The sequence below is a fragment of the Aplidium turbinatum genome, chromosome 3, assembly GCF_918807975.1.
Source record: "Aplidium turbinatum chromosome 3, kaAplTurb1.1, whole genome shotgun sequence".
NCBI lineage: Eukaryota > Metazoa > Chordata > Ascidiacea > Aplousobranchia > Polyclinidae > Aplidium > Aplidium turbinatum.
This window is the reverse complement of record NC_137474.1, coordinates 37,435,597-37,463,582: the sequence shown is the minus strand read 5'-3', so window position 1 is coordinate 37,463,582 and position 27,986 is coordinate 37,435,597. Positions and strand designations below refer to the sequence as shown.

At 36.3% G+C, this 27,986-nt stretch overlaps 1 protein-coding gene across 1 annotated transcript; it reads left to right on the top strand.

Annotated features, from left to right (window-relative positions):
- Nucleotides 1-54: 54 nt before the first annotated feature.
- On the top strand, nucleotides 55-27,939 carry LOC145765897 (CUGBP Elav-like family member 3-A). The gene is made up of 16 exons (XM_082577563.1): nucleotides 55-178; nucleotides 2,024-2,150; nucleotides 2,388-2,471; nucleotides 2,755-2,907; nucleotides 10,038-10,120; nucleotides 16,912-16,960; nucleotides 18,041-18,146; nucleotides 19,179-19,281; nucleotides 20,681-20,830; nucleotides 21,004-21,100; nucleotides 21,487-21,723; nucleotides 22,347-22,406; nucleotides 22,625-22,765; nucleotides 23,886-24,029; nucleotides 24,809-24,958; nucleotides 27,043-27,939. Exons 2-15 carry the CDS (start codon nucleotides 2,024-2,026, stop codon nucleotides 24,934-24,936), a joined length of 1,662 nt encoding a protein of 553 aa, XP_082433689.1. The 5' UTR covers nucleotides 55-178; the 3' UTR covers nucleotides 24,937-24,958; nucleotides 27,043-27,939.
- Nucleotides 27,940-27,986: the final 47 nt, after the last annotated feature.

Sequence of the window (27,986 nt, the reverse complement as noted above, 5' to 3'; positions counted from 1 at the left end):
GTTCGCAGGACACTTTGGCTTTCGCAGTCGTTTTCAGTTCAAGAATTTTTTAGATTTGTTTGAACAATCCTTGCTTTTGTCGTATCGAAAATTTGTTAGTTAGTTCGTATCAACGCCAAAGTGGAGATTTTGCTCTGAAAGTACACGCAGTGTTGCCAGTGCATCTTTACTTCTCCAGGTTTGATAGCTGATTCATATTTTTCTTTATATTTTTGGATGTTATGTCTACAATATGTCATACATAGCAATAAAGAATAGTCGGGGCATTGAAACAACTTCAATCAAGTTGTTCTTCATTGATACCATGTCTTATATTAGCCTACTGTATTCCTTTACCAAATTGAACCTGAATTGTAGGATGAACTGTTAGTGCATCTGTCGTTTTTGGGTTCATGAAGCTAACTGAAAATGTAAAATAGACCAGTTGAGACAGTATAACCTTTTGACTGCACACTTGCAGTTAGCCCACAGATGCATTCTAAACAATTAGTACAAAATATGAACAAGTGTGTAGTGGAGTGGTAACCTCAAAAAACGTGCTTTTGCAACCTCAAAATAAAGTTAAAGTCAGAAAAAAGTTACACAAGTAGGAAAAAAACATATGAAGCAAAAAGATTACGTTACTGTTTTAAGGAAATTCGATGAAACTAAACAATGAAGTGTATTTAAAATTTTAGTTTTTAACTCCAAAAAAACTTCCTTGGCGTTAGAAAAGTTGTTATGAATGCTGAAGGGAACTGAAAACTTTCTTTTGATGAAACGTTGCTTCATGTTTATTTAGAGAAAATTAGTAACACAATTTTATCAAGGTATCGCATGTCATAACTTATGACTCTTAAGTGCAATAAGTATTTAATACTTGCCCAATGAATAGTCTATTTTTATATAATTGTCTTAAATCTTCAAGGAAGTTCTAAAAAATCAAGCTTCAATTAATTTTATTTCAAAATCACCCCTGAAAAGTTTGCTTTATGTAAATAATATAACACAGTGGGCGATGAATAGCGTTGCTTTGCTGGTTAAGGTTATTTTGGCTTGAGTTGTCTTATCAACAAACCATTTGACGTTACGTTGATTCATAATCATTCAGCGTTGAATCGATTTAAAAAAGATGTTTTTGTCCACCGCAAAATCCCAACCCTCAGCCAATTTCCTGGTTTTTCTTCATTGTAAAATGATTGAATGGGACTTCCTTTATAAGAATTAGCAAAGGCATATACATGATTAACTTGCTTCCAATGCCGCTGCTATTATCTCAGACGGCTTTTCACTAATATGGATTGTTGTTCCTACACAAGCTGCTGGATTGACAGGGGTTGATTAAAAATGAGATAGCTCTCAGATATGACCACTTGCGATTCAAAATTGACCACAAAACATCACATTTTGATGCAATATATTTCAGTAGGATATCAGAGCAGCGACCAATTGTTTTTTCCTGGGCATAAAAGTGCTGTTGAGCTATCAGTTTCAAATCTGAAGCTCTCTGATTTAATCGGACCGCAACTAGCGGTTTTTAGTCTTATCTCTTCTAATTCTAAGTAGTCTACAAATGCTTTGGCATTCGAAAATCTAACATTGCAATTTAAAACTAAACACTTCACAACCTAGAAAATAAAACATTGCACTTGATCGTTCAAACATTGTTTCAATGAAGGTTAGAAATAAGCCTAAAGTTTCAAAGAGTGTTTCTATGTAGCTTCGTAGTAGTATTTTTGCTTGCTTACTTTTTTGCTTCCTAGCTTTTTTATGAGAAAGTATCAAATTACAATAGAATATTTGATGCAGATTTGAACTTTAGGTGCTTTGTGAGTGCAAGAAAATTAAAAAAATAAAATAGCAAAAACCAGGCTTTCTCTCGTTTTGAGAAAGTGAAATAAAACTTTAAAAACTCATAATACCTCGGCGGTGAATCCTTTCTTACATAGCCTAATGTTTTAATTTTATTTTCTCATCAATCCATGATAAAGTTGCATGAAATCGTCACTGAATTTAATCCAAAACTAAATTACATTATCTTTAGATGGCGATGGCATTGCACGGTGGACACCAATTTCTTCAACCTGCCCTGGCGCCTTCTATCATGAACAACGGGGTCCCTATGGCAGTCCATTATTCAGTGGATCCAATGCTGCCAGCAAGCATACACAGTATGTGTGAAAGCTTTCAGGACAATCCTCTACTTGCATCTTTGATTTAGCTTTATTTTTTGTATTTCATGAATGCTCACTGCTCAGTGGCGCATAGGCTACTACAATTGCGAAACACCGAATTGGCTGTAATAAAACAATTGCAGTAGGCATTTAGGTGAACTCATTGAAATAAGTTTTTGTGTACTAGGTAAGGATTTTAAACTATTTGGATACAATTTGTGTACTTTTTCACAGGTTCATATCCAACTCAAGCGCCTAACATACATGCTGTACATTGTGAAGTCAATAATGTTGGCAATTTCACCCAACTAGTAGAAGGTAACTTAGCGTAGTCGACTGAAATCTATTGTATACTTCAACTTCGGTAAAACTGGTGCTGTTATAATTTACTTTCTAAAATGTGAAGCTGATTTCAAGCTTTGAGTGTAATTTTTGTTGAAGTCTGATAGTATTTCAACAGTATTTGATGTGGTTTAACTGATGCTAACAAGTACTTTAAAGTTAATGGAGTAAACTCAATATGAACGTAAAAACAACGAATTGAATGTGCAAAGGAAGAGTTTTGCTAAGCTGGAAAAGTCAAAAGTATTCCATCTTGCAGAACCTGTCTACAAGGACGATGATGCAGTCAAGCTCTTCATAGGACAAGTTCCGAAGACTTGGGAAGAGAAGGAACTTAAGCAACTTTTTGGAACGTTTGGTGAAATTTACGAATTGTCTGTTCTACGAGACAAATACACAAGAATGCACAAAGGTAAGTTGATAATATTGTGACTACAATGCTTTAGCTTTTGAAAGTGCTGATGCAGGCAAGTAGTCAATGGAAATTGTTTTGACTTTTCTATACGTCATAAAAGAAAATGATGCCTTTAAACACCGCCAGCAGTTTGTTTAAAAACGCCAGACGGCCACCGCTCTATCTGTGTGTTGTGAAAATATTTGTGAATCAAAATTAGTCACTTTCACTTCAATTGTGAAATGGCGCAAAAGAGATCATAAGTAAAACTTACAACACTTTTGAGCTTAAATTACTCATATTTACGACAGTAACGGAGATGAATCTTGTCCTACAAAGGGCAAGTAAACTCATAAAATAGAGACAAAAATGATGAACTTTTAATAGACACATCCAGATGAAAACGTTGTTTGTCTCTTGTTGTTCTCACTTCCAAAATAGAAATATCCGTAGCTTACGTTTCTTTGAAAGTTTTCCGATCACTTCAATGGCTGATATTTTACTTTTACACATACAAAAAGTGTTATTTTTTTACATGACTTCAACGTCTGCGACAATTAAATAAATGTAAAATAGCATTGATTCGAAGACAGGGTTCAAACCACTGTGCAGTGTGCAGTGCAAAAAGAAACGTAAAAAAATGGACGACCAGCAGTTAAAACTATCATTTTATCGCAAAACTTTTTATCTGTCCGGCTATTTATGAAACAACAAGCAAGAGAATAATGTGAGGCCCGATGTTTTTATATTTTCAACCTCCAAGATTGACCTTTTTTTGTTAATTTAATATCTGCATGCAAACGTTTTGCTTCCTGGGTACAGGACAGGTATAGTCTTCTTTGAGAGCAAGGGCTACATTTTCACGTTGTTTTAAGTCTGGCAACGTTGCTGCTAAAATACCACTTTTGTTAGCTACTTACGTCAAATATCATCTGGCAACATTTCCATTTTTTTAAGCGATTAATAACCTACATCATATTCTTTAAAAAGAATACAGAAGTCCTTTGAGCGTTACCTAATCCGAAGCGATTAAAAATATTTCAATCTGTATTAGTGCTCTGGAGTATCTACCAAATATTGGAAAGCACTTTGAACAACCTGGCAGAGATGTGTGACATTCACTGAGAGAGATGTAACTGAATTTTTCTGAGCAAAATTATCAAAAGAAAGGATGGAAGTGATGTTGTTGTTATTTTGCAGTAAACAAATAGGGTCTTTCACTGCGCAAGCATGTGGAAATGCATCACGAAAGAAACTCAATTTATACTGTCACAACTACATTGATATAGAAAAATTTTGTAACTTAACACTTTTGAGTAAACAGATTAACAAACTGAAATTTTGTGTAAAACTACAGTATATCGGAAAACGTCATCACATTTGTTCAGAGGACTGATAATTGTGTAAATATGGAAAACTTGTTTTGAAGCAGAAGATACGGAATCAGTTTCAAATTTTAATACTTTTTAATCCGCTTTATATCACTCAACGTAGATGCTATGTAATCTCGGCAACTTTATAAGGCATTAAAATAGAAGCTCAGGACAATTTTATTTGTTTTAACGTTATGTGTGAATTTAACGAAATTTATAGGCATCTAAGGTAGCTCTGGTTTGGAAGCTGCAACGGCGCACTGTGAACAACTGCTTGGATCGATCTGTGTTTGTATTCGCAGCTGTTCGATGTTTTGCGTAAAGTCAATAAACACGGCATGAACTTACCGTAAACAAAACTGAACTATGCAGACACGTTGCGTAGAAAATCATAACAAAACAGTTTCGACTTACAGAGTCACGTAACTCAAGTTTCTTTCTCATTCTAAGCATAGAAAAGGTGAACAAAATGTCATATAGCCTATACAATGGGTGGCCTACGATGCAATGCCTTTGCAGCTCACACAAAGAAATTTGTGCGCTTATCACTTCACTGTTATTCATTCAACAAAAAGTCCTTTGAAAAAAACTGCAGAGCAAATCAGGGTTTTTACTTCATGTATATTTCTTAAAAGCAGAGACAAAGTTGTTTTTTGTTTTTAGAAAACTAGTGGGTTCACACCAAACACGCTTTAAATGAACAGCCAATACATGGGACTTAATTTTCCTTCAAAATAGCTCTTGGGGAAAGCATATTAGAATGCCGTTAGCTCTGAATAAACTGCTTTTAAATATATGATAGGTGCTGTTTATTTTGTCAATTTCCATCTTTCCGTTGCTTAACAAAAACGTTTCTGTCTTTTCATATTTAAAGCCAAAATTCACTCATAAGAACTCCTTTGTGTACATACAGTTGAATTGGTAATATAACGTTGAACTTTATTACGAAAGAACAGAGTGGTTTGTCGTTGCTTATTTCTTTACAAACAAACAGCATGCAATGCAGCTGCTGACACTGGAAGTTTTAATTTGTTTTTTCATTTGCGACAGCGGCTTATGACCTAGTGCGATTACAAGCTAATTAGAATCGTCGCCGGTTTTTTACTCTTGAATAGATGTAAAAACTATATAAAGTTGTGATGAACAGAACTCCGTGCTTTTTTATCAAATAGATGTGCTAGCCTACACGATAAAATTTTATATATCCTCTGTCAAATTGCTTTTTTTGCAAGGACTCACACTTTTGGTCACTGATTTACCAATACAACTCCACCTTTTAATGTTACTTACGTTAACAAATGTAAAATATCCATCAGATAGTGTCTGAATTGTGATAATTTCAGACTACTCACCTGTTTAAGGCACAATGATATGCCATTACCATCACAGAGAGGAAATGTCACGTTTTTGCTTTTTGACTTCTGGCTTTGGTAACAAGTCTCGAACGTTAATTCAACATCTTCTGATGTTAGTTCAACGTAAAATTTCACATTTCTGATCAAACTGCCAGTGGAAATTTTTGAAGACCTGTCTGTTATATTTTTCAGTTCACAATAGCCAGTGCTTTTCAGGACTTCCTCTCATACGCTGCTGCGTTGCATGAAAACATACAATGTTTATATCAGTGTGATAATTATAACTAACTTATATTATAACTAATGTTAACTAATATATTATATATTATAATGTTAACTAATATATTATAAATAATTATAACTAATGCTACACTTTCCTTCATGTTGACCTTAAATTTCTATTGATTAGCTGTTTGTCAAGTCGAAAGGCATAAATTTTTGTTCCAAGATAAGACCGGTTTGAGTCTTGGAAATTTGTGTATCAATGTTTCATTCTAAATGTCATACTCTACTAATATCGACCCATTGGACGTCTGCATAAACAGGACGAGACGATGGTTGAAGCAGGCCGTGACACTTGTATTGATTGAGTGACCCGAAGACTTACCGCCTCACATCTGCTATTTATGAGTTTACCATACAGTGGTTTAACCTGTGATTTTGTTTCGACATTTTTACTGCTGTCCTAAAAGTACATATTTAAAAGCCAACTAGCAAAATCCATTGTTTGTAGAAATGACAGATTTTGCAAGCTGAGAATGTCTTTGCCAATGGTACAAAATTAGCAATACCTTTTTTTGTGCTTTTTTGTTAAAATACATCACCAACAGTAGACTGTATCATTTAAAGTGGGTTATTTTAACCCTTTTCAAGTTAAATACCAAGGAAAGCAGTTTCGTCACAGCTCAAACAAACAGTTCCTCTATCTACATTTTGTGCTACACAAATACACCACACAGATTTACAGAAACAAAATCATTTTCATGGACACAAAATCTTGCAGCCTACAGTATTGACAAGACCACCACCGAATAGTGATAAACGAGGCAATTTGAGTGAATATTGTTTCAAATCAGCTGAGACTAATTCTGATTACTCCATTCCTCTCATTGTCCAGATGGCAAACTGCTGTCCGTTCGACATATGTCCCGTTGGTCTGCACTCGATCAGTTTCAATTGTGAAGCACAAAGAGTTCCATGGGGCGTTAATAATGCGTATTGATGCGTCATATCAGAGCTTCTATGTGAACATTGCCATACTGACGCCAGTTTTGCGACCAATTTGACTGGCAGATGTTATGAGATGAATTTTGCTGTCTCTAATGACATTTTCAACATGTGATTATGTTTTTGGTATCAATATATCACAGACAAAACTAAACTACCAACTTGAATGTGCAATTTACCAGCTCACTCATGAACGAGAAAAAGTGGCAAAACCGAGCAAGGTTTAAAAAGTACAAAAGCAGTAGTTAGGGTAGTGTAGTTGGACACTGTACCTATTTCAACCAGAAAAGTAAAACATATTCACGATTGAATCGAAACTCAGTAAGCTGCACAGAACCTTAAAAAAATTGTTTTTGAAACTAAACAAAAGTGCTGCCGTTTTCAAATAATCAATTTGTTCTACATGAAGGAATTAAAGTGTATTATGTACATTTTGTACATTTTATAATCTTGAATAATTGATGTGGTGTAGATTTTGTGTCTCTTTATCAGCTAAAAATCTCTGCTTGTTTAATAATTCATCAATTGCAACTCCGTCTGTCCCCAAAGCGACGGTATTGCTGGATTATACAGATAGGAACCAGAAATAACCAGCTGTTCGTCATCGACATTCAAAATTAATCCATTCGAAAACGCTTTATGAAGATCAGAACTAAACATAAGCACCAAAGTACATCTGCAAAGATCTTTCATCAAAAGGATTGGTTGCATAAACGAATAGTTTTGATGAAACCCGATAATGCTTGTTTTTATATAGCGCTGTATCCATCTTAGAATGCGTTGTTCCTGAGCGCTTTGCAAAGCAGGCAGTGTCAATGCAGCCGTATAGAGACGCAACTGAGTGCATTATTACTCGAAACCATTCCATTGCTCAGTGCCATGCAGGAATTAGATCCAGTCCAATTTCTAAAAGTCTTTGACTCTTTGATATGACCCGACAGGGTATCGAAACCATGCCTACCGATTCAGAGGCGGACGCACTAACCACTAAGCCACCGAGCTGGTTATTGGTAAAACCTAGAGCTAGAATGTTGGTTCGTTTGAAAGAACATTTTTAATTAACCCTCCAATTGTGTGATAACCAATTATTGATGATTTGCTTGCTTACGGGGTTTCCACGCGTTTCCCAGTAATGTAAATAATACATGTTTGACCTTTTGGATTATTCAGACGTTTGCCAAGATAGTTTTTATGTTTGTTATAGAAAATACTCCCTTTGATCCAAGGGAAATCAATTAAAACCATGTTTCCTGGCCTTAGATTTCAATCAGTGATTTCTCCAATTGTTTGGCCGTTGATAAGCGTGAAAAGTGTTATGTGTTTGGTTGTTTATGAGTTCAAACAACAGAAGGAAGCTGACATCTTCACTTTTTAAACATAAAAAGGAATGGTGACGTAGTAATGACGTTGCAAAGGTGTTACATAACACTGAGTGTTCGCGAACATTTTGGATCCTGATGTAGACTTTTTTGGGTACGAAATGTCTTATCAAGAGGCAGTTGCATTGTTAATTGTGGCTTTAAATAAAAACAAGAACTCACTACTACACTGCAAGTAGTACCGTTAATAGAGAGGGGTCCAGGATGTACTTTTTTACCCGGATTTGGAATGATTTTAGGGGCCGTAACCTTCAAAAGGGCCTGGAAACTTAAAGAATCACCGCGTATTTTTGGATATTGCATTTTCATTAAAAGTGCATTGATTTGAGGCCCAAGAATCTCATTGTGCCAAAGCCCAAATTATCCTCTCAATGACCATGTGTACAAGGGAAGAAATGGGAGCCGGGGTTTAAGTCTGTCTTTTTCTCAATATGCCAGACCATTGGTGGAAACAAATGGTGCCATATCTTGTTTCACCACTTGTCATGTTTGCAATTTAGAAGGATTTGCCATGCATTAAGGTATTTCATTTCCCTTGCTGTCAACCAATCACAGGAAGTCAATATATGGATTATCTGGAACCACGAGTTAAATGCGTTTTTTTAATGGTTGCTGCTTTGGTTAAACAAAGGCCTGAGAATTATTGCTTTACTTAACGGAATCCCTTGAGTTTAGAAAACCAAAATCGCCACTTGATTGAAGCAACTTAATTGCTCTTTGTGCAGGAAAATCCCAGGCTCTGACGTTCATCCAATATGTTTCAACAAAAGTCAAAAAAATCATAAAGTCCTTTTTTGATTAGTCAATTAAGTCCGCTCGGTTGGTGGCGGCTGCCTACAACGAAGGTCGGATTCTGTTGGTTATTTTGCGTTAATCTGATGTCCGGTGACGTTAAATAGATGTTAAATGAAACAACAAATCATGTGGAATTGAGAATTCCAGTCCGCTGCTTCGTTGAACGACCTTGGTTAAAGGTTGAACTCGAATGACTGTCATAAGCTGATTACTTGAGCAATTTCAATCGCGCTCGTGCATGATCCTTCAGAAAAAATGTTTCCTTTGCTTCCAAAAAATCTATATTTTATTTTCCCTGGTGGACCTTTTAATTCCAGACAGATGCATATTATAACTGCAGAAGCTTATTACTTGTAGGTGAAGCTTTTGGGAAGTACGATGCTGCAAAATTACAACCAGCTTACATTCATTTCAGAAAGGATGTTGATTGACAAACATTGCATTCTACTTATCAAGTCTAAACACAATGTATTTAAGCTGCTTCAAAACTGTCTTTAAAAGAGCGCAGCAATTAGACCATCTGATGTTGCAAGTAAATTGGCTCGAAGCCCATAAATTGAGGAGAAATCTATGATGCAAGACCATATCTGTTGAATTCCTACTTGACTCTATAAAATGAATCTTTTTAAGATATCACATTCTCCATACCACAACACTGAGCTTCGGTTTTAAATAGTATTTCTTTCTCTTCTAAGTCTTTTTAAAACATAAAATTCCTGATAGCAATACCTTGTTACAGATCCCTGTTCATTCAGAGCTGATGATCTTAAGATTTGAATTTGTACTCCCAAAATTACTTTTTGTTGTCGTTTTATCGCATTCTTGAGCATGACATGACGTCGCGTTTTGGCTCTTTCAATATTTTCTGAGTGGTTTTGATGTCTACCATCACTTTAACTGTTGTCATGGTCAGGAGCATAAATAAACTGAACTATTTAAAGCTTGTGCGAAAAGTAGACATTATAATCAAGTCCACACAACCTTGGCATTGACATAAAGAGACTATTTTGTTTTTGTAGGGTGTGCTTTTTTGACTTATTCAAAGAAGACATCAGCCTATCAAGCTCAGAAAGCACTTCATGAACGTAAAACCCTTCCTGGGGTAAGTGGCTCTCTGTTTTTGATTTCTAGTAAAACTCATCATCTGTTAAGGAAAATCCGTTACTGCAAAGTAACAAATCGGTTTGTTTCAGTGAAAGGAAAAACAAAATTTACTTTTAGGTGATTTAAGATAGTGACTGTTTGCCCGTTTTACAATCCCTGTCCTGTTATGTCAACCTATTACTAATTTTAAGATTGGATTGCCGTGCAGCTTGTTAGAGGATGAAGTTTTGAGTGAGCACTATACAAGAATTATATGTATTCGGGTTATGCATCAAAGTAAAGGTTTGTCAATTTGTTAAGGAAGACGTATCAGGAATCCAGCACGAAAACTTCCATGTTGTGCAATTATTGTAGTTTCATTAATGTTCTACAATATACATCATACAAGAAAAAATGAAGATTTTGATGTAGGCCATCTCAAAGTCCGTTATCAATCTAGGAAAAGACGTGAGCAGGTTTCAATTGTACTTAGCCTAAGAATGTTAATCCAAGTGGCCAGTCCTGTCCTTTAGCAACTTTAGCGACTCAGTTCATTACTGTATAGAGCTGGACACCCTTTTTCAACATCCAGCTTACAGTAGAAAGGTGCCAAACCTGGATTTTATTGGTTAAAGTCACTTTTTATAGAAGCTTACTGAGTTCCTGAATCCTGGTTAAAGTAGATGGCTGGTTTTTCTTAAGAATCGTAGAAATTCTTATTTGATGTGTAATTTTTACGTTGATTTACGGTCAGATGCAAGTCGTCCTCGCAAAATTTGCTTCATTGGTTTTTATGGCAGCATCTCCCATTGCGATTGAAACGGGTCTCGAAAAGTTACCTCGTTTTGCATTTCCAATTACCATCATTAAAACCAACAGTAGTAATAAATCTGTCATGTCCGCTTCGGATGGCACAAACAAAACTACTGTATGCATACGTTCAGACTCTTCACAGCCAGCAATCAGACTTTTTTTCCGTTGATTCATCATCTGCAGCAGTTGAGTCAATGTAATAAGGAACTGATTTTGGGCTGGGTATATAGTATTAAAATATAAGATAAAAAATGTGATAATCTGTGTGTTTTATTTTCATCTTGCTGCAATGAAGCAAGTCGTGCCGGAGATTTGAAGAAGTAAAAATATATTTCTTTGGTCTAAAACAGGAGTGTGCAAATCATGGACCACTGGCCAAATGTGGCCCGCGAGCTTAAACTTTTTATCCCGCAGAAAGGTCTGGTTTTTAAATATTGTGCAGCCGGCAACACGATTTTCACTTATGTCTTAATTTGCAACGTTTAGTAAACATTACTGTTTGTTTGAAAACCCGACAAGTTCAACCAGTGCAAAATTAAGCTAACAAATCTTTACCTACATCCCTTGAGATTGCATCTTTTGATTGCAGTCACATTTATCTGTGGTAGCCTAATTCTATTCGCTCGCTCGCAGCGCAAAACTTAAACTAATTTTTTAAGTCGTCCCGCAAGCCGAAAACTTAGACAAAAATCTGCTGCTGTTTTGCCGTTGAATAGCCTACTTGCGTATTGTGTGTGAACAAAAAGGAGTGGACATCCATCCGCGAAGCATCTCGCTGCGGTTCCCGCTATCCCCGCTCTGTCTGAAGGCACCTTTAGACGAGCTAGGCGTGAGGTAGCTGCGTGGTCATTTACTGCGCGCACATTCGTCATAATATAGTGAACAGCAGATATTTCAAGTTGTACCAAGCGGACCAAGCTAATAATGTGTATTTTGCCAAGCAGTGCTGCAAGTTTGCACACCCCTGGTCAAGTTTGCACACCCAAGTAAAAGGCTAAAAAAGAATTGATAATGACGCTACTTTAGCTCCACCTAGCGGTGTTAAATTTTTAAAAATATTTTTGCGCTTTTAGGGTATCAATCTTTTCAGCTGTCATAAAGCATTAGCCTACCGACACTTAAAAAAGTTATAATGCAATATGAGACAAAATTAATAGTGTTTAATGAACGCTTTTGAGGCCAAATCTTCCTAATACTTTACAGCAAGGCTGTTTGGCTATCTAACCACACTCAACAACCCGCTAGGAATGTAATAATGACTCACGTATCTTGGCCTCGAATGGCACGTTTACTGATTTGTCATAGCTTACGAAGCGTATTTGAAACCAAAAAGTGACCGTAAGCGTTTTCAATTCACTTTTCTTTGATGTTTTAATTTTTCCACAATGGTTATTTTATAACACCCGTCCTTCAAAAGTTGATTCACCGCGATCTCTGGCAGCTTTGACATAGTCTTGTTCTTTATTCATTTTTTATATATTGCCAAAAAGTGTTGTTTCATGAAACACAAGTTAATCACTGCTGAGAAACTACTTTAAATTTAAAGGTATACAATCTACGTTTGGAAAACTACTGAATGTTTGCTATTTTTAGCAATCAAGTATGAAAGAACCCGTTCAGTCACAAGTGCTACAATTTGCCTTCAAATGCTTTCAAATCGCTGTAACGAGTTACACGCGGTTGATTTTGGTTAAGAATCCTTATCCTCAGACTGAAAAAGTCTTTTCGGAAGCTTAATCTTAACAGCTTTGCCCACATTGTTGTAAACGTAAAGGCTTTGAACCACCGACGTAGGCCAAGTCACAGAGATTGACCGAGTGAAGTTTTGCTTGTTGAAGCGTTGTTGTCTGTGAATCATTCCATCCACTAGGTGCCACTGAATAGAAAGCTGTCTTCAAACGCGTTGCTCAAGCGCGCACCCTAAGAGTAGAGCTATTGTTTCTTGGGAACCTACCAAGCTACCTTATCTGCTGATTAAGGAAAGCAGCCAATTAACCAGAGTTTAATTCGCAAACTAATCTTTTTTCTCATACACAAACCATGACTCGAATCGCGGATTACTTATCAACAAACCGATTACTGAACTTGGTGTAAACTTATTCTTGATTAACTAATCAGACTATTTGCGTAATCAGCCGCTTAAACGATCCTCTGTTAGTGCTTCCAACCCACTGTATCCATTAGTTATGTTTGTCTGTTGTTTGTTTTGTAACTGCTGTAGCTACAGTACATAGACAGTGCATGTACTATGTCACACACTTGGCATTCAGTACATCCTTTTTTTGCAAGTGTTAAATGTTGGAGTGACAGCAGCCTAAGTTGTAGCTTCCTTTTTCATCGCGCACCCCCCAATAAAAATGATAATAATAATAATGATAACAAGTTAGATTTTGCGCCATTGCGAGAGCAGGCTACACTGTGATCACAAACGTAACATAGCAGACAACTGGTCGCAGCGGTACCATGTCAGTCGCTTACATTGCTTTAAATTGCACATCCTCATGCTGTGGAGCGGTATCGAACCAGCCACCCTTTCGCGTGTCTCACAAATGTTCTCACTATTTAGCCACAAAGCCTACTGTGCAACTATCAGTAAAACATACAACTGCAGGATATTTGTTAGTTGCAAACACGTTTGATTATATCGCTGCATGTCCATCAGGATCGACAGAATCGATTATATGCTACTGCAGTTGGATTTTTATAGCGGCTTGCCTATTTCTAGAAAAAAAATCGCTTAAAGTTTGTTCTAAGAATTGTAGCTGAGCTGTGTCCTTGGCTACAGTGTCTCGTTTACATTCAACTAAATTTCATGCCATCACAAAAGAAGATAAATTGATTTTTTGACGCGATGACGAATCAGAGGCGAAGCTTCATTAAGCATGTGCCATTTGATGACGTCCAGAACATGATGTCATTATTGAGCATAAAGCACTCTTGTTGTAATAACCCAGTCAGTAAAATCGATCTTTTTTTACATTGATTCAACCTCTGCACACCTCAAATCAATAAAAAAAAATACAATTGATTTTCTGGCTGGATTGTTGTGACGAATTGCACCTTAGAGTTCGGGAAATGGCATTTCCGCAAAAACAATGACGAAATTCACATAACGAAAGAAAGTTGTTTTGGGTTTAAAGATCCTGATGAACTTAACGCTAGGTTGACGAGTCACTGGGCTAAAAAAGCATGGTACGCTCCATAGGTCGTAATTGACAACACACAGTGAATTGCAAAGATTTACGGATCGTCCAATGTATCCTTGCCGTCCTAATAGCTCAGTTGAATAAGTACCCGACTTTACAAAAACGAAGAAACGGTAAAATCATGCAACCCTTGTTCGGCTCTCGGGGTATGCGGTTGAGCAACTCACTTCAAGTACAACTCTCCAAGCAGCGAAGGCACCTGGTAGATGGAATAATTCACAAACAACAGCATTTCAACAACAAACAAAAGACTTCATTTAGTCAACCTCAGTGACTGGGTATGCATCAGTGGTTCAAAGCTTCCACAAGTATGTGAAATTGCTAGGCCGGGAATAGCCTTTTCAGAGATGTGAAATTACTAGGCCAGGAATAGCCTTTTCAGAGAGGCTTTCTCAGTCCGTGGATAAAGATTCGAACTAAACCAAAACTTCTGCTGCAGCATAAGCCTTTAAAAGAAATCAAAAATTCGGCTGAAACAGAAGTTGTTATTGTGGCTGTTTGAAAAAAAAAACTATTTTGAAATAGTCTATTTTTTCTCGTCGATCTTTGCTTCGTTTAGTTTAAAAACTGTGACATTTTTAAGTGCGTTTTAAGTTTGAAACAAACTGAAAAGTTCAATGTGTGTGGCTTTGCGGCATGTCATTGAATAATTTGCAAACTATTCAGACATACTCTTGCAAAACAAAAAATGTTTCAACAATTGTTTGAAACAAAGCAAACTTTCAATTTGTTTAATTATAAGAATTAAAATAGTCTGCATCGTTAGATATTAAGGTTAAAAAGAAAACATCCTCTCGAAATGTGTCATAGCTATAATGTTACGTCGGCCCAGTCTTTATGAAGGAGGAGACTACCTATTCAGACCCTCCAAACGATAATCCAAAGCCTCCTTTTGCTTACATAGTAGGCTGTAAGTCAAAAGTGCAGCAGTTGTGTCAAGCCCATTGGCAGTGGTTTCACTTTGGTAAAACTTGTCACTGTTTGAAAAAGAGCCTTAACACCTAAACTTTTAAAATGTCTTTTATCTTAATCTTTTCTGAGCACTAAGAGAGTACTAGTACACTAACCTTTTTGATAACTCAAAATGGCTTGTGAAAGGGTATATTTAAGCTTTCAAGGGTGATATTCTTGATGACAATTATTGAAAAGAATAGTTTTTGGTCAAATTTTTACACAAAAAGCCTCCAGTTTCGATTGGAATAAAAACTAAAGATGGTGTTTGAAAGATAGTTAAGTAAATTTTTATGCCGTCTTTGTTGTGTAAATTGTCATGCCGTCTTTGTTGAATAGATTTGCAAAAACCAAAGTGATTATCCGTACATACCCAAGTGGGTATGTGGCGTTGCATACACGCAATGTACTGTAGTGTACCGAACAAAGAAAAACCACTTGATTTTTTGTTGTATTTGTGAATTATTGATTTCTAAACAGAGAAACCCGAAACATTAAATAATTTATAAAGAAAATTGAAGTAGTTTCCCAATCATGGCGAACATAAGGCAAACGAGATCTTTTCAACTCCTGAAACATGTTGCTTGAAAAGATATTTTTATACCAGATTGGCGAAGCATATGTTAAGCCAGAACTGACCCTACATCTTCCAGATGGTTCTTTGCTTTGGCGTCAAATGTCATCATACCGACGTCAAGGTGAAAAAAACGCTTAAAAATAGTCTTTCCATCCCCGTCGCTACGTATTGGCTGTTTCTGAGCCAATCAGAAGCCACAGGCCACCGTGGATCGATCTTACTTCATTAATATTTTAAAGCCAGCCCAGTCACCATCACCAGAATCGATATTTTCGTATGCATAGGAGCCAGAAAAAGAGTTTATTTACGCTGAGAACAAAAACACAAAACAAGCCTTTTCTTTTATTGAAAATAGGCCAAGCGAATAGTTGAGGTAGCTGAAGTTTTCTTTTTGAATGGTCAGTTTTACAGCTTTATACAGAAAGACATTTTCAGCTTTAGTTAGGTTTTATTGTAGCTAGTTTAAGAAAATACGTCCTAGCACAAGTTAATTTCTAGAACATCAATAAAAATACATTCAATAAAAGCTAGCGCTCTCTTAGAATTACTATTGAAGCACCCACTAAACTCATAATTATTCAAATAGAATTTAAGAAGACAGTATTAGGCAAGGTCGCTTGAACTATGAGCTAACATTAGTGAGTGATAATGTTATTGACTTAATTCAGTTGTTAACGATACTTCAAGAGTAGCCAAGCTTTTAAATTTGATGTTTAAAGTTAGTCAACAAAAGTCCATTTTTATTTTTATTTATTTATATTGTTTTTATGTTTTTGATAAAGCAGTGATACACTGCAGACTTAGAAACAGTGTACTGTGCGATTTAAAACTTTTTTTCTTATATTTACTTTATGATAGCTTGCTGCTGTTTTTCCACAGTGTCAGTTCTTTGTGTTAGTTTTTGTTTATAATTTCAGTGTGTTATTAGAAGCAGTCATAATGGTATCTTATATTAAGTCTATCCCCATTGAGGTAAGAATGGCTGGCGTGCTGCGTGCAATATTTCAAATCTTTACCTTTTGCTCAGAAGCCCATTAAATATTGCTTGAATGTTCATTAACGAAAATGTAATAAAATGTTTTGATTTGATAAAGTACTACTGTTAAAAACTAAACCGTATTATGGTAAACCACAAAACAAATACCAAGGCTAATACATTTTTAAGTTGTGAGTGAAAACTTAATAGCGGTTAAAACATCGCACTCCAATTGAAGAACTCTCACAACTGATTACAAGATTTAAATTCGTTCTTTGTCCTTTCAGATGAATCATCCTCTTCAAGTGAAGCCAGCCGACACAGTCAGCAAAGGAGGTGAGTTATTGTTTAAAGATGAGACTTTCTCTGAAATCCTCGTCCATTCTTGACAGTCACCTTTCTCGAAAAACTTTTAAGTTGAAAAGTAAAAAAACTTTGTTTTAACACACAGAGACAACTTTTCGAAATTTTTTATTGGACTGTTATTTTTAGCGGTTTCTTCTCTATGGAATTTCTTCTATTTCAAACTCATCTTGATTCAAAGAATAAATGCACTAGTCTTAGGCTTGGTAACAAAATCAATCATTCATGTTTTTGAAACAGAAGCTGTTACTCAATCCCTTTTAAAATATTAAAAAATGAGATAATTCGTCATATTTGTTGATTCACCATCTGATGACGTAACACGACAAGTCAAGAGTACAACATTTATTAGCAAAAGGATTGATTTTGAAAGTAAAACTTCGTGCCCCTTTGGTAGGAAAAAACTAGCCGACACGTTGAATAAACGTAAAATAGTGTGTATATCTCACACTGCAATCGCTTTTTGATCAATCCATTAAGCCTGTCATTAAAAAGTAATCCTGGTTTCCCCAATGGGAAGTTGCTCTTGGAAACATGTTTAGTGTCACCGAAAATCGATATTGATCAAATGTAATGTAAGCTGCCGTGCAAAGGTCAAAAAAGGGAAAGCAAAATTGCTATTTTTACTTTAAACTTATCTTTGTTATAGTTTTTTCAACGTAAAGACAAACAGTGTCCCTCATTTAAAAATCTGCTGTGGCATGTTTAACACAACCTTTGTTCGTCACAAGACCAACTGTTGGCTGCAGCTCGTCCACTAAACGCAGCTGTTTAGCCTTTGCATAATTTGACTTAAAACGTAAAAAGCACAATATCACTTCTCATGCATTATTTAGCGATAATGCTAAAATAATTGTCTGTGGTTCAAATTGAAATTTTCTGTGGAAACCAACTATGATGACTTATTTTTACTATTTAGCTGCATGGACTTCTTCCATGTTTAGCTGTGACCACTTGCAAGCCACTGAAAATTGCTCTAAAGGCAAAACTCTGTGCACAATTCCTTGAAGGTAGTGCACGTTCAAAGAATAATTTGTTTTAATGCGTTTTTAGAAGATCGAAAGTTATTTGTTGGGATGCTCGGCAAGAGACAAACAGAAGAAGATGTGAGAAAGTTGTTTGAACCATACGGTGCTATAGAAGAGTGCACAATATTAAGGTTTGTACAAAAACTTTCACTGTCGTAAAACAACTCATGATATTACTGCAATAACTATTGTTTTCACGTGTTTCTGAGCGTTTTTGAACCGTTCAGTTTTAAGTTTGATACGATGAAATTTTGTTACGTTGACTTTTTGTTACGATGAGACTTGTTATGACTCCCAGAAATTCAGAATAAAAGATAGCCTGTTAATCTTCAATTTTTTATATGCACTTGCAAGTTCTTACAATAACGGTAGATATGCAAAAAAGGTGTAGGTCTAATTTAATTCGTTTAGGGTCTCGGTCTAATCTTTCTTGCATTGGTTTGGTTTTGAATCTTTATCATCAGATTGACAAAGCCTTGATTGGTTATTCCTGGTAGTTTCGCATACTTGTAGAGGCTTTTGACGCAAGGTCGGTTACCAAGATTGACAGAGTGAAGTTTCCGATTGTTGAAATGTTGTTGCCGGGAGATTATTCCACCCATTAGATGCCGCTGAATTGAAAGCAGTCCTTCACGTGCGTTGCTCAAGCGCACAGCCCGAGAGTCGAACCAGCGCCGCTTGATCTTGAAGCTTTTTCGTTTACGAAATCACGCGCTAACCAACGAGATTGGGGCAGAGATTGGACAAGCGTTTTCGAAAAATTCAAAAACTAAGCATTGGTTCAAGGTTAGACCTGATCCCGTTGTGAAAGTTCAGTCTCAAAATTTGTCCTGTTTGCTTCAGATAAGCTTTGCTTTCTCTTTGCTACTTGTCGGTTTGTTGTCATTAGTCGAATCCAGGGCTCACCACGTGGAGGTTGACAACTTGAGCCCCAGTTGACAACTTGAGCCCCAGTCAACTTGAGCCCCAGGGCTCACCACGTGGAGGTTGACAACTTGAGCCCCAAAATTTGTCCTGAATTGCGATGTCATCAGTCATCTGGTTTAACTCCTCTTACGCAGAATTAAACCAACCTATCTTGGTCTATTCGTTTTACTGCAAACCTATTGAACTGACATACAAATTTAACAGCTTTCGTAATTGTTTATGTATTTTTTTGTTAGAACTCCGGATGGTCAAAGCAAAGGTTGCTCTTTTGTGAAAATGACGAATCATCTGGAAGCAAAGAACGCGATCGAAGCTCTCCATGGGAGCCAGACCATGCCGGTATGATGACGTCATTAATAAAAGTTTTTTGCTCAGGGCCGTAACCTCTTTGCTAAGAATTTGTAAGAATAAACGACTGATTGATTTTCGGAATGTTTTTCTTGGTTCTTATTTAATAATTCATAGCTTTCTCATCTGTAAACCTCTTATCATTACGCCATTTAATGTATATTGAATTTGCCAAGTTTTCCGCCATTAAATTACACAAAGTGATAGCGTCAGGGTTGTTTTTGATAGCTTGAAACGTAGCGCTGCATAAAAACGTCAAAATAGGTCTAAGATCAACTTATATTTATCATGATAAGATTATTTACCGCTTCAAAGTCATGGTTTGTACGTCATTGCACCATGTTGCTTCACACACAAAGCAAGGGTCCTTCAACGTACTACGTATTTCAGAAGGAAGTTTAGCAGCTGGTTATGCTGCCTTTGGTCATTAGTATTCTCATTGCGTTTAATTTATACTTCTTTTATTGTCTATACTATGTCTATATTATTGTCTATTGTCTATACTTCTTTTATTGTCTACAGATTATGACGCAAAACCAGACTTTGCTCAATAGTCCTTCAATGCCTAAGAATTACATAAAACAATAGGCAAATAAATGAATTAAAATGTAGTTTTACATCACTTATGATGTCTGTGTGGTGATAACATACGGAATTGGAAACCCTGACTTGACTGTTTTACTCTTAGATTACAAGCAAAATTTATCTTTAAGGTTAAATCTTCTTCTCCGGTTAAGCCACTGAACCACGCATTATGTATTGATTAACTGTAAAGCTGATCGTGTAAAGACACAGCCATCCGATAGGTGTAGGTCCAGAATTTATTTGCAAGATCTTTTATTCCAATGAAAATTTGATGACGAAAAATTAATAACAGTGAAATACTAGATGAAATTCTATTTATGGCATTTGTTCACAATGAAAAATAATTTTAAATATTTCATTAGAATTCATTATTAAAACGCTTGATTTATTTTTGTATCCTCACAAAAACATAATTTTCTTCAGAAATTATTTCATGTTAAAAACCACTATTACTTTTAAATTTTATTATTCTCAGGGCAAAACCGAACAGAGCAAGGCAAAAAACGACAAAAGCAAAGAAATGATATACACGAATGCCTGCCAATTATAAACTCTGACATCAGACTCTGCATTGCTGGTTTATTTTTCACTGTACCATTTTAGCTCTTGTTTCTCGACAGCCTATTGTAGCAAGAATTGACAGCTATAGACACCGTGTTTCGCCCCTAAGGCTGGGCTCGTCAGTATCGCACCACTAATTCATGGCACGAAGGATTTCGACTACCGCTTTTACCAGTCAGATTGGCTCTCATCTTTGTGAATTTTAGCTTTCGATACTTTTCCTCAATCAATATGAATTATTCAGGGAGCGTCGTCAAGCTTGGTAGTGAAATTTGCCGACACAGACAAGGAACGTGCAATGCGACGAATGCAACAGATGGCACAGACATACGGTATCTTCAGTCCACAAGTTCCCCTTTCTATCGGAACCACATACGGTTTACCATATGCTCAGGTGATAGTTGTGATATGAACTGGTTTTAGTTAAACATTAATGCTTTTGAGTGAATAGTAGTATTTTAAAGAAAGTATTTTGTTCAGTAAAACAAAATTTGTAAAAAAAAAACAGGTCAAAATTTTTTGAATTTTCTAGTATTTTTGTGACTTACTTCCGTCTTTGTGATTCAGGGCGTAATTCCCACTGCAACGTACAACTCTCTAGCGCCACAACCTGCCGCCATCAATGGACTCGCTCCGGCAGCTACTGTGGTGCAATCCCCTGCAGGTAAATAGATTTCACAAATGATTTTTTCTAGACCCCCTTCTGAGTTGACTTACTAAGGATCCGGCTACCAAATGCCCAAAAAGTAAAATCTGTGATTGCTATGCTGAAATTTTTTTGATAGATTCCGATTACTTGAAGATACAAAGTCTAACACACTTAAACACCTGTTTGAAAATACAAGGGCGCTTAACTAATCGTTAGATGAATATGACTTGATGTCAACCAAGGGTGGCATTTTTGCGCTTACAAAATGTTCAATCACTTTTTTTGACAAGTTAAGAGTTTTTACAGTAAAGAAGCAGTCAAAGGCAGTCGCACAGATTGGCTTCCTTTTCTTGTTAAGTATTAGTTGATTCCTCTTTTTAAATATCATTTAATTTTCACAGTTCTGCATCCTGGACTGGGCGGTCAACACGCAAATTCTATTCCGGGGATACCTAGCACTCCTCAAAGTCCAGTGGGGTCCTTGGCAACCGTTTCTCTTCTTCAACCTGCCGCATCTGCTACGGCCCCGGCTGCAGGGACCACTCAAGAAGCGATATATTCACACCAAGCCTACCCAGGTAGCGAGACTCAGTTGAGTGTGCTCCCGTACGTCAATGAGCATGCTGCTATCGCTTCACGTGAGTGTTGTCTTGTGTTCTTTGAAGTCTCAAGTCAAAGTTATCGCTAAGATTTTTTGCTTATTTTTAATCGTTGGGTTGTTAATTAAAAGCCCTAGTGATTAAGCATCGAAAGTTTGCTTGTAATAAATCCAGATATGATAGAATTTGTACCGCATAATAACATCATAATTCTGAACACTGTCCCTAAATCAATCTCACCAATGCATTTTTTCAAGTGATCTCTAATGCTACATACATGGCGTTTGCTACGTACACTTATTTTTGTGCAATTGTTGATAAGGTCTGATAAAAATCTCAAGCCTCCGATATAATATTTTGTAACCTTCTGCACAATATAATTAAAAAGAAATTCTTAATATGTTTTCATGATTATATTTTAGTCTCATTTCACTTTGTGCAATCCTCCTTGCCTCGTATCTTTAGTTAAGTTATTGGTAAATATAATCAATCTAATGTTGGTGCCAATTTATAAAATAACCACCATTAATATCATCGTTATCTCAGTATCTTTTCTTGCACATTAAAATTCCTATCAATGTGTTCCGGTTCAGTGTGCACTATAAACTCGGAAAGTGCCGGATAAGTTCACTATTTCTTACTTTGAAAACTTGTAATTTCAGCACAAACACCACCAGCAATGGATATTTCTCAAACTTGCATTCCTTCCCAACCGTATACTGGTGAGACTCAGTTTACTGGCATTGAGGTTTTCACGTCCTTAACTAATATAAAAAAAACATGTTACTTTTCTTAGTAAAGTGATGGAATTGATAAAGCATAAAACACTTGTGGAATATTTATTAAATGTTTTTAAAATCAGCACAGAAAAAACAAATCAGAAAAATTAAGAAAAAATTGGTATTTTAGTTGACTTCAACCAACTTTTCAAAACTTACAGTGGTCTACGTCCCTGCGCCTTCGCCGTACAGTGCGCAACCATACGCCCCCGCGGTTGCACCGCCAACACCCACCTTGACAGCAAGTCAGCTACAAACAGCAAGCATCATTAACCAGAGTCCAACAGCCCCCCAGAAAGAAGGTTGTTAAAATCTTTGTTAAAAGTTCTTTTTGACTAATTTTAATTAAGGATTTCTACAAGTACAGAATGTCCAACTATCTGTGTTGAAAGGTGTGTGTTCAATTCAAGTTTTGCTAGATGTTATTCAAAATTTCTGTGAGATGTGTTATTTCTCAGTAGTGATAGCCCAGGTCTTACTCGTTTAAAAGTATTCTCAAATTAAACCAAAACAAATTTTATCAAAGCATAATAATGCTTGCAAATTTAACCGACATACAGAACTAATAACAATTACAGGATTTATTACTTGACACATGATATGATGATAGCCTACTGCATAATTAAAAATTATATTTCTTAGGTTTACTCGAATTTTTTAAGATTTCCTCAGTTCAAATGCTTAGTTAAATCTTTTATAAAACAAAACTTTATTTTTAGATTAATTTTTTTTTTCGATAGATTAAGATTAATATTAGGTTAAGTAGACTTCGTTTCTAAATCCAAGCAACGTTAATGATGTTTTGATATCTTTGCCGGAAAGAGATAGTAACACTTAGTTTACATGTTCTCCAAATGCAAAGTAGTCCCTCAGTCGCCGCCTTGAGGCGCACTCCAGTGATTCTCTGATTTCAGTTTTTTTTTTATTATCTTTAATAGTTCGATTACTTTCTGTATTTATGGACTCTTATTGGTATGAACATTTTCCAAGTTACCAAAATATCAGCATCTAGCCTGCTGTAGGTTTGTAGTGGAAAGGACCCTCTACAAATGTAAAAAATAAGCTTGGAGTGTGCACTCTACCGGGCCAACATGTTGGTATTGAATTGCAATATTCTTCAGCTCTGAAATTTTGCTTGGAAAAGTATCATTTTGATTTGTGTGGAAGATGATTATATTAAAATCAAGTTTTAGTTGTTTTGAAGTTATTTTTTATTCATTCACTCAAAACGACAGAGCTTTATTTTTTCCCGCTGCTATTTCGAAAAAGAAAAGATAAACTAAACTACATCTAAGCTAGTTTACTTTTTAAAAATGTAGCTTACAACCAACATCGTTGTCAGCATTTTCTTGTGTGTGCGTCTTGTAACAAACTTCTCAAAATTACAAACATCAATCACATCGTTTGGCTGCTTGTCTTTAGGGCCAGATGGATGCAACTTGTTCATCTACCACTTGCCACAGCACTTCTCTGACGCTGACTTGGCCTCGACTTTCCAGCAATTCGGCAACGTCATATCCGCCAAGGTGTTTATTGATCGGGCGACGAATCAAAGCAAATGCTTCGGTAAGCAAGTTTGGTTGGACGAATGTTGTTAGCAGAGCTGCTTTGTTCCTGGTTATACAACCTCTTCTAGTGCTGGGGTGGATAAACCTTCGGCTACGAGGGCCGCATTCACAGAGCACATGGAGCAGTGTCGTATTTTATAGAAATAATTGAATAAGTTAGAAAATTAAACCTTTTTTTTAAATAGTTTAGTGAATAAACATTTAAAATTGAAGATATTACAGGGCAGTGCATTACGTTAACGATGGAGGTAAATTAAAACTCAAATACAGTAGTCCCTGCTTATTAAGCCCACGATTAATTGGCCTACCCGATTATTAAACCCATTCTGGTCCAGTTCGGACTTACTTACTGAATGTAGCCTATAGAAGTGGCATGGAGTCTCCCCCCTTGCTTACTAAGCCTAAAATCGTCCGGTCTCGAGGTGGGCTTAATTGGCGGGGACCTTAGCAACAATACGCTATGCTTTGTGAAAGCTGAACTCCAAAACGGAATTGAATTAGCCATAGTGTAATAAATGTAGTTATTTAGAATTCTGGAAATACAATTTGCACTTAAGCTGAATGGGACCAAATTGTATTTTTGACAATAATTGATGCTTTGATTTTAATTAATTAATCTTTTCTAATGGTTTCATTCATATACAATACAAATATACCTTTACACAGTAAGCTCTTCACATTAAACAAACGCAGCGTAGGCTACCTCTGCGATTGGAGCAATGCTTGATAAAAACTGCTTCAATAAAAATCTCACACCCTTACTTTTATTTTCATTAGGTTTTGTGAGCTTTGATAACTCCACCAGCTCACAGGCGGCCATAAATACCATGAACGGGTATACTATTGGTATGAAGAGGCTCAAAGTCCAACTGAAGCGCCCAAAAGAGCAAACTCGTCCCTATTGAGGCATGAAAAGTCATAGATTCCGTAAGTTACTATTTTATTGTGTGGCTAGTCAGTTGCTAAAACGAGCAACTTAAGTCTTTAAGGATTCACTCCGTAGCTTTAGTGAACTCTATTAGGTTAACCACTGGTGAACACGCCTCCCATTTGACGTGAAATAGAAACTAACTAAGCTATAGCCTACTGTATGCGTATTTGCGATCTGCAGATGATCGCTGCAACAGATGACGTTTATTAACTAATGAGAAGGCAAATTTTAAATCAGCTGATTGCAACCATTAGTAAGTTAAGTGCAGGTTTCGCCTTCGGCAGCGTGGCCTCGCAGTTTGAGGGTTAGGGAAGTAGTCATTTTGATGACGTTGTTTCGATTCCCACTCCTGCTATTACTCTTTATTCTTCTATAATTACTAAATAAATTCAAAGCAAGAATCAAATCTCTGGCTGAATGCTAGAAAAGGGTCACAGCTCATAATGACTGCAGTCATCTGGTTCATAGGGAAAATTGTTCTATGTTAAAGTATCTACCGGTCGAAATACCCCATCTTCTGCAGCGACTCACATATTACAAATACGCATACTGTATTGTCATACTTTTATTGTAACTTCAACGTTATCCATGAAAATATTGACAACTTGACATTTTTATTTGTTACACATTTCGATAAAACTCTACTAAAATCTTAGGTGGTTTGCCTCATGAGAAATATGAGTGTTTTCCCATCTTGTCCGGAACTCACAAGGTTTAAAATGTTCTGTGTCGTCGTGTTGTTGATATTTTGTTGTGGATTTTTTGTTGGGTTTGTCTTCAATCTTTGCGCAGTGACTTTACTACAGTTTCAGGCTTTTGTTAATCGTACCTATAGCCTACAAGCAACGTTTTACATCGAAAGCTTAAGTTTAATCAGCCACATATCCAATTTTCTGAAATTGTTTGATCAGAATAGGTAGCAGATCTTTTAATTTGATTTCTACCGGATTTTCCAAAACATTTTGCAAACTTTGCCGTCGAATAGTTTTAATGATGATGATGTCAAGTATGTGAACGTGTTTACCTGTTGTCTCATTCTTGTGTGATATTTTTACAACAAAACGCATATACAAGCCACTATCCCACTAGCCTTCAAAAGTTATTTTGTGCTATTCAAGAATAGCTTTGATTTACAAAGCTACAACTGTATTAAAATTTCGTGGTGGTAAAGTTGTTTCTTGTTTTATGTGTTCAATCAGTTGTTTTGTCTTGGCGGTGTCTTGCTAATTATGGTTTTAGTGGCAAAGTGACAAATCTAATGTTTTGATAGATCAAAAAACGTACATGCAAGAACGAAATTGATGTTTGTTTGGTAACGCTAATTACACAGCCCGTGTAATTCTTGATTATTATTATTTGTGTGACTTCTTAAAAAGAAACAACAATTTGCACTTCGTTTATGTCATTTCACAATATCTCTTGATAGTTGATTAACATAAACGTGGAGCAGATTCTTACGGGCAATTTGTGTTGTGACCTGTTTGTTGTCAAGCATATTTTATCGCTCTCAGGAAAGAACATCAGTAGCCTACATTCTTGATATTAATACAGAAAGTAGATCTTTACGCAACCCTGGGCCTTTTAACGTACCGGTATAGCCTAATGACAGTCCAGTTGAATTTATCTTTTACTTATTCGCAATTTTAGAGGAAAAATTCCAAAAGGAAATTATGCCACCTTCTTTTCTAACTCCACAGGACTTTTATTTGAACGGCTACCTAATTTACGGAGAAATTAGCGGACAAATTTCCCACAAGCGAGGGTCTTTTTTATTTTATATGCTAAAGTGTTTGGAATTAAACGTTGTCAAATACAAACCAAGAAAGATGTACCATACATCTTCCCCACATTTTCTCCTAGTTTTATAACTTTCCTGAAAAAAACACAAAAAATTAGTGGGACAAACCTAACTCAGCCTATGCTGTATCCTAATAGTTGATGTCCTATTTCCGGGATTATGCAGGGAACGGTACTCGGTGAAAGAAATCTATTGAGCTAGCTTGCAGTTGTTTTGTATGATCATACAGCAATTTACCTATAATGTTTTTCCTTTTTTTTGATTCGTGTTTTTTTATTTCAGATTCTGTGAAGAAGCTCCTGTGTCCACTTTTGTAAATAGCAACTATGTTTCTGTGATATTTGTGAAGACGACGAACCCTAGACCTGACTTGTCGTTCAGCTGCCGTGCAATGATGAGGACTATTCTTATAAGACATGTCAAGGCAAATAAGTTACTTCGTTTCTACACGATGATGTACTTTCTATGTACGATATTCCACAAGCGCGAACCTCAAGTTTTATGTACCCTACTACTTCGCTTCACAGGCAAACGATGCAGAATACAGATCCGACCCATTTGCTTCAACACAGCGTCTGTTCTGACTCATGTTTGCAATGAACTTGTACTATTTTATTTTTACGCCTATTCAATGACTGGCTGCACCGAAGCCTATTGATAAGGGATATTTTCATTCACACATTCGTTGTAACGTGTAAAATCTACGAATTTGAAAGCGTAGTTCTTGTCGAAAATTAACTCTGCCAGTGCAAAATGAATGTTATTTATTTGTGTATTATGACCCTTCCAGATTTAGTTTTCTATAAGTTTACGGTAGGATACCAATAAGCTAGTTTTGTCTCAAAAACATATGTACAGTAGCCTTTTATGTACATACAACTTCTATGACGGTCCGACGTTGTGGCTTTCCCAGTGTTACAAAAGATCTCTTTCTATGTGATGAAACAAATTCTCAAAACGGAAATAAAGCGGTCTTTGTAATGCTTTTACAAAAATCAAAAATTATAAGAAATCCTGACTTTCATCTTGGGCTACTAAGAGCTCGTCGACTACTTTCTATGGTCATCAGCATAGAAGACTGTGCTGTTTCGTGCTCATGGAAATCTGTGTGGCTGTTCCTCTTCAGTATATGTTTGCAGTTATACTCTGGCACTGTGCATTTGCGTTATACGGTTTTTTCCCATTTATTTTGCTGCTGACTGGTTGTTGCGTGCAATGCTTGATCT